This window comes from Vombatus ursinus, unplaced genomic scaffold (genome assembly GCF_900497805.2).
Source record: "Vombatus ursinus unplaced genomic scaffold, bare-nosed wombat genome assembly UNPS02007344.1, whole genome shotgun sequence".
Lineage (NCBI taxonomy): Eukaryota > Metazoa > Chordata > Mammalia > Diprotodontia > Vombatidae > Vombatus > Vombatus ursinus.
Window position 1 is genome coordinate 5950231 of NW_020947122.1, and position 7277 is coordinate 5957507.

The following is a 7277-nucleotide window of genomic DNA, read 5'->3' on the forward strand; positions in this document are numbered from 1 at the left end:
AAATCCATAAGATTAAGAAGAAAATAAGTTATACAGAAATATAGTCATCAAAACATAAAACAAACAAACAAACTTCATGTATGCCAGGTTAAAAACCAATCGTGTAGAGAGAAGAATATTCATTTGGAGGCTGTTGCTGAAGTTGAGGGTTGAGGCGATGAGTGCCTGGACTAGCTTGGTGGCAGTGGGAATGGAAGGGAAGATATGAAACTGATATTTCAAGAGAAGCAGAGAGCTCTCTTTTTATTGTTTCTTTCTACTATATTATGGCAGCTCCTTGTACCCAGAAGGTATCTTGAAGGAAGAAGCTACAGGACTTAGCAGCCGAATAGATGTGGGTGCAAAGGAAGAAAAATCTGTGAATCCAAATTGGTGTCATGAATTCAGTTCACCATTAAGTGAATTAAGTGCTTACAGGTTACTGTGCTGGAGAAACAGAGACAAAACAAAATAATTTCACTCCTCAGAAAGGTTATGTTTTGGGGGCAGCTAGGTGACGCAGTGGATAGAGCTCCAGCCCTGGAGTCTGGAGGACATGAGTTCAAATCCGGCCTCACACATAACACTTACTAGCTGTGTGACCCTGGGCAAGTCACTTAACCCCAATTGCCTCACCAAAAACAAGCCAAAAAAAAAGGTTATGTTTGGGGGAAATAATGTATACACAAGAAAGTATATTCAAAATACTGCAGAGCAATTTCAAGAGGGAGAGAATACTAATAATAGGGGGCATCAAGAAAGGCCTCACACAGGAAGTGGTATGGAGCTTTGAAGGAAACAAAGGCCTCTACAAAGCAGGCGTAAGGAGACAGTGAATTCCACAAATGGGGACCACATGCAAAACCATAGAAATGGAGATGGAATACCTGTTTGACTGGAATGTACAGTGTATAAAGTAGTATAATAGGAAAAAATTGGAAATAGAAGTGGGGGAGAGTTAGTCAATGGCTTTAAATGTCTGGCTGAAGATTTTGTATTTTGTCCTAAAGACAACGAGGGGCCATTGAAGATTTTTTAGTGGGAGTATAGCATTGGGAGATAGTATGTTATAGTAGATAAAGCATTGCCTATGGAATCAGAGGACCTTGGTTTAAAATATTTACTACCTGTGTGACCTTGGACTGTATGACCCTAGAGTTATTTAGCCTCCCCAGGCCTCAGTTTCATCGTTTGTAAAATGAGAGGATTGGACTAGATTACTTCTAAGATCCCTTTCAGCTCGAAATCTATGACCTTGTAGTGCATTGAAATTGTGTCTATTGTGGTCCCACCACCACTCCACCAGTAATATGGGAAATGAGTATGTAAGAGCTAGTATAAAGTAACAATAAATAGGAAATAGTAATTAAGAGTGTAAGGAGAAAACAGAGAAGCAAGTGATCAAAGCTGCTTCCTAAATTAATTAAGGCCGTATCCAGAAACTATATGTGCTAAATAAAGAGAAACTGGCCCCCATAAAAAGACCCTCAGCCTGCAAGCTATAAATAAGCTATAGACATGCCCAGTAAAACTTAAAAAAAGATATATTCATGAGGCAACTTTGAGGTGATGCGGCTAAGTCTTAGTTGCCCCCCCTCCTGGAACCCTATAAGACTAGAACCCCCAAAACCCTGCCCCTTGAGCACTCCTCTAAGTGCTGTGGATCCATGCTGCCAGATGGCTCCCAAGGCTTCTCTGAAGTTATGTGGCCCTCTCACTCCCCCATCTATTTCCCTTGCTGTCTACCTCTGTCTCCCAGCCCATTCCCTACTCTGTCCCCGAGCAGTCTGCCTCTATACTCTCTGTGCCTTATTAAAGCGTGATTGATGCATTGTTCCGCACTTGCTGCCAGCGTGCTCTTTCCCAGCGAGTATCCAAAGGACTGGGCTTGTTTACCCTGACCTGCCCAGGAAGCCCCTTGTGGTCTCCTTCCTTAAAGCATAAGCCGGGCTAGGATTTAATTTGTCAGAAGCCATACCTACCATGGGGAAGCATGGTATTACAAACCCACTGGTAGAAAGCAAAAGCTGACAGATGAACTCTGTGCCACTCCCTGCAGGGTCCTCGTCTCACGTTCAGGCTTCATAGAACATATGGTCAAATGTGTGTTTTGTGAATAAGAATTTGGCAGCTATGTGAACGATGGATTGGAGACAAAAGAGTTTGGAGTTAGGGAGACCAATTAATTTTTTGTAAATAGTCCAGGTTAGAGTCCTGAAGGAGGGTGAAGGTTATTTTAATGGAGGGAAGAGGACGTATGTGAGAGGTGTTGTGTACAGGTAGAGCCAACAAGACATGGCTATCTCCTGAGAGGCAGTGTGATCCAGAGAGGGGAAAGGCTATGGGTGGTTCTGGAGTTAGAAGCCTCCAAAAGTCTGATCCTGCCTTCATCACTTAAGGCCTGTGTGACTTTGCACAAGTCAACTAACCACTCTGGGCTCCAGTTTACTCCTCTGTAAAACTGAGGGGCTTGGATGAGATGACCTCAGAGGTTCCCTCCATCTCTAAATCAATGATCCTATGACTTGATGTGGGAATTGAGGATGTGGGAAGAGTCAAGAATGATCTCAACGTTGTGAACCCGGGATGCCATCAATAGAATGACATTCTCCAGTAACGTTCAGCTCCCACAGACTCTGCGGGTGATCCACATTTAGGGATTGGTGTAAACCAAACCAGCATGTTCGTGTGAAAATGTAACAGACATAAATGGTTGCTTTAAACAATAAAAAATTTTTATTAGCTTAAATATCGTTTATGTAAAAAAGAACACCAGAGCTTATCACTAAAGTTAGTTTTGTTGTTAATGTTGTTGAGTTGTTTTTCAGCTGTGCCTGACTCTTCATGACCCCATTTGGGGTTTTCTTGGCAGAGGTACTGGAGTGGTTTCCCTTTTCTTTCTCCAGCTCATTTTACAGAAGAGGAAATTGAGGCAAACAGGGTGAAGTGACTTGTCCAGGATCACACAGCTAATAAGCGTCTGAGGCCACATTTGAATTGAGAAGGATGAGTCTTCCTGACTCTAGTTACTGTTCTAGTTCTATTCACTGTACCACCCAGCTGCCCTGCTGAAGTTATTGCCTGTGCTATAAAGCCAGAAAACCAAGGACAAAGTCATTAGTAGAAGTGTCAGAGTCAGAACAGGATGAGATTTCAGGGTGGTAAAGAGTTTATTGATGAAATGGCTGATAAACTGGGTTCAGGCCCTAGAGTGAGGTAGGTGAAGTTGGGAGAAAATTGAAGTTTAAGGAAGATAGTGAGACATCTTGAATGTGAAAAGGTTCATTTCAGTACAATTCATATAAGTAGTTATTAAGTGTCTGCTATGTGCTTGGAAAACAATGACAGAACAAAATCCTTGTCTTCATGGAGCTTGTATTCTCCTGGTTCTGATCACTTCCCTGATGTCATGGTCCCCTTCAAGAACAAAGGACAAACAACAACATTGAATGTTGTTGTTCAGTCATTTCAGTCGTGTACGACTCCAGCGTCACACGGCTAGTAATGTCTGAGACCAGATTTGAACTCAGAAGATGAGTCTTCCTGACTCCAAGCCCAGCTTTCTACCCGCTATACCACCTAGCTGCCCGATTATTATTATATTATTAAGAGAGTTTATTCCTAATCATTCAGAGACCGTCCATCTTATTAAGGATTATTACTGTTGCTAATTTGTTTTTCCTTTTTCTTTCAGCTTTGTTGTTGCTGTTGGGCAGCTTGGTGACAGTGGATAGAGTACCAGGCTTGAAGTCTGGAAGACTCATCTTCCTGTGTGACCCTGAGCAAGTCACTTAATGCTGTTTGCCTCAGTTTCCTCATCTGTATAATGAGTTGGAGAAGGAAATGGGAGACCACTCCAGCATCTTTGCCACGAAAACCCCAAATAGGGTTATGAAGATTTGGACACAACTGAACAACAACCAGTCACCAGAAGGGAATCCAGATAAAAGAGTAAGTTAATCCCCAAGCAGTCAGTTCCACTCTTCATCAATTTCAATAAAAGACCTCTGGGAGAAAGGGGAAGGGATGACTGTCTGCTAAAATTAGATTTTGGGATTATCTCTGGAATTCCTTTATCTTAGGCCCCACCCAGCTCTGTCTTCATCTTCCAACTTTCCCTCCTCCATTGCCCTCCCCATTTGCATGCCTAATTGCAAACTGGTAATAAATTCTTTCATTTGATACCTTCAGATACTTGGTTACCAAGCCAACTTCTTCTGAGTCTGTCTTCGAGGAAGGAGAGGGAGCCTTGTAAGAAGAGCTGCCTGTCAGCCTGCCTACGCTTTTAGCTCCAAGGGGAAACTGAGAATGGACAGGGACGGAGTGGAAAATACATCAGGCTACTAGAATCTTGGCTTTAAACTTGGACTAACCCTTGGAGAAAGGTTTGGGAAAAATGGGTGTCAGTTCTCTTATTTTTTCCTCCAAGGCATCACCTTGAGTCTGGTAGGCACTCAATAAATGTTTGTTAAATTCAGTGTAGCAGGTCCATGCCTAGAATGCCATGAAATCTATGTTAATTAGCTAGATTTTTCTCCCACTCTGTTTAAGTCAGGGGTGCTGTCTTACGAAGTTCTTTGGAGCCAGAATATGACTCACTGTAAGTGGATCAAGAAGAGTTTTGAAATTCAATAGGGACAAATAGACTGCATCTTCTCCAGGCCTGGGTACTTAAAGGAAAAAAATGACCTACATATGGACTCTGTTCCCCATGCAAAATAAGTGGTGAGTGCCAGCCATGGAACAGATGTTTGGAATCTTGCCACATGAATTCGAATGTGGCCCTGGCCAGTCTTTTCTCTCTTCTTTGGTCTCTGTGCTTCTGTACTGAGTGGCAGCTCCTTTGCAGAAGGGGTGAACTTTGGGCAATTTTTGAGTGAAGAAAAGTTTCTCTACTTGGGGATGTGCATGGAGTTTGAGGAAAGGCTGGAATCTCAGTGACAGTTGAATATTATAGTACTTCCCAGTATAGTGCTAGGAAATTCTGAAAGTATTTCACAGACTAAAACATCCTGGCTCAACAAGTGTAGCCAGTTCCATTACCACTGCTACCACTTCAGCTTCCACCTTGGGCTTTGCCTTGAATCTAAAGCCACTGACAATACCTGGCATTGCCGTCGTCCCTACCACCTGTGCTGCTTAGAGCCCTCCACTACCACAATTCCAAGCTCACCATGGATCAAGAGACTCCTTCATCCCATACCCCCGTGACGACTTATGCTCAGCTGGAAAGTTTGATCAACAAATGGAGTCTCGAACTGGAGGACCAGGAGAAACACTTCCTTCAGCAGGCCACCCAGGTGAATGCGTGGGACCGGACATTAATTGAGAATGGTGAGAAGATCACTTCTTTGCACAGAGAAGCAGAGAAAGTGAAGCTGGATCAGAAAAGGTTGGACCAAGAATTAGACTTCATCCTGTCACAGCAGAAAGAACTGGAGGACCTGCTGGCCCCTCTGGAGGAGGCCATGAAGGAGCAGAGTGGGACCATCTATCTTCAGCATGCAGATGAGGAGCGAGAGAAAACTTATAAACTAGCAGAGAATATAGATGCCCAACTGAAGAGCATGGCCCAAGACCTCAAGGACATCACCGAGCACCTGAATATGTCTGGAGGGCCTCCTGACACCAATGACCCGCTGCAACAGATCTGCAGAATTTTGAATGCACATATGGATTCGCTTCAGTGGATTGATCAAAATTCAGTCTTGTTGCAGCAGAAGGTGGAAGAGGTATCAAAGGTTTTCGAGAGTCGTCGCAAGGAGCAGGAACGTAGCTACCGAATCGCGTTTGATTGAATGTCCTGAGATCTCTGGGAAAGTATTGCCGTATTGTTCGTTACCTATCCATTACATAAAAGGTCCTAGAGTATAAACTTGAGTAAGACATACAGTTATCTATAGTAGTTATTTTTTGCTGTGGTAAAGTTTGTTAGAATTCTTCTCCGTTCTAAATGTTTATGGTGGTAAGAGAAAAGCTATGCTGGAATTTGCATTAGTTTTATTAACATTTTGTGAATCTCTTTATGCCCATTAAATTGCTCTATGCTTTATGAAGTCTTCAAAAAAAAAAAGGTCGCAATCTCAATGAGAGCTGACCATTATGGTATTTCACAGTATGATGCTAGAAAATCCTGAAATAGTTAATGGTGTGCCTCACGTTCTGCTATGTATGTCTCTGCAAGCCACATGAGACTGCCCCCTCCAAAATCTCAGCCAAGACTGGCTGAGACCTTCCCTGGATGACCCTTCCCCCCCCCCCCCAAACCGATTCACACTTAGTGATTTGGGTAATAATAGCCTGTGCTTCTATAGCACTTTTCAGTTGACAAAACTCTTTTCCCGAAAACATTCTTGGGAGGGGAGTAATACAAGAATTACCATTATCACTGTTTTACAGATGAAGAAACTGAGAATCAGAAAGATTAAGCAACTTGCCCAGGGTCATTGTCAGAGCAAGAACTTGAAGCTAGGTCTTGTGACTCAGTGCTCTTTCCATTAACAGCACCCTGCCTCCTGGGCCCTTGGGAGTGGAGTTGAGGAACCCAGGTGAGGGAGTGGGTGGATAGAGGAGGGGTAGGTATCAATAGAATGTGAAATGCTTATCTCCCTAAATGAGGGTCTAAGGCAATAGGATGGGGAAGGGGACAAAATGAAAGTCATTCATTTGTCTTCCCATATACAAAACTGCTACTGGATAATGTGTAAATGTCACCCCTCTAGCCAAGCCCCAGTCACCTGAATGGGAATCTAAAGGCTGGGCTGTTTACCCAGTTACTTACTACAGTTTTTTCCCCAAGTTTCTTGTAAGTCCACCAAGCTTCCTGGTTAGAACTGACTCTTCAGGATAGACCATACGAAAGACCAACAATTTTTTTTTTCCTTCCCTGAACTATTAAGTAGATAATTTAATTCATTACTAGTAATATGCTACAACTTATGCCTTTTCATAGGTTTCTTTGGGTTCTCTACAATCTTAGTTCTTTAGAGGCTGGGGGAATTACATGACTCAGAGGCAAATGATATCACTGGAAGAACATTTCTGTCAGACAGCAGCTTGGGTTTGTCACAAGTGCTGCACAATTTTCCCAGTGCAGTCCAGAGACACATGGTAGGTAATGAAGAGATTTATGAGAGGTGGAAATAGGACCACATAGGCTGAAGCACATAACCAATGATCGCTTGCATGCGAGGAGGAGAATAAGGCGTGTCAGTCGGGGAAAGTATGATTGGAAAGGTCGGGTTGGTCACATATTGAGAGTGACAGATAACCCATCGGTACTCATGAAATGTTAGAAG

At 43.0% G+C, this 7277-nt stretch overlaps 2 protein-coding genes across 2 annotated transcripts in view; both read left to right on the plus strand.

Annotated features, from left to right (window-relative positions):
• Positions 1–3713, plus strand: part of LOC114033737 — a 47898-nt gene extending 44185 nt beyond the window's left edge. Inside the window, exon 8 of the mRNA XM_027849383.1 lies at positions 3674–3713. Within this exon, the coding sequence (XP_027705184.1) occupies positions 3674–3713 (40 nt within the window). The remainder of the gene's footprint in view (positions 1–3673) is intronic.
• A 111-nt stretch (positions 3714–3824) lies between these two features.
• On the plus strand, positions 3825–6031 carry LOC114033756 (nuclear pore glycoprotein p62-like). The gene is made up of 2 exons (XM_027849407.1): positions 3825–3930; positions 4171–6031. Exon 2 carries the CDS (start codon positions 5154–5156, stop codon positions 5775–5777), a length of 624 nt encoding a protein of 207 aa, XP_027705208.1. The 5' UTR covers positions 3825–3930; positions 4171–5153; the 3' UTR covers positions 5778–6031.
• The last annotated feature ends 1246 nt before the right edge of the window (positions 6032–7277 follow it).

Excerpts from the sequence above, each read along its gene's own strand:
- LOC114033756 (XM_027849407.1), top strand. The coding sequence starts at position 5,154 with ATGGATCAAGAGACTCCTTCATCCCATACCCCCGTGACGACTTATGCT.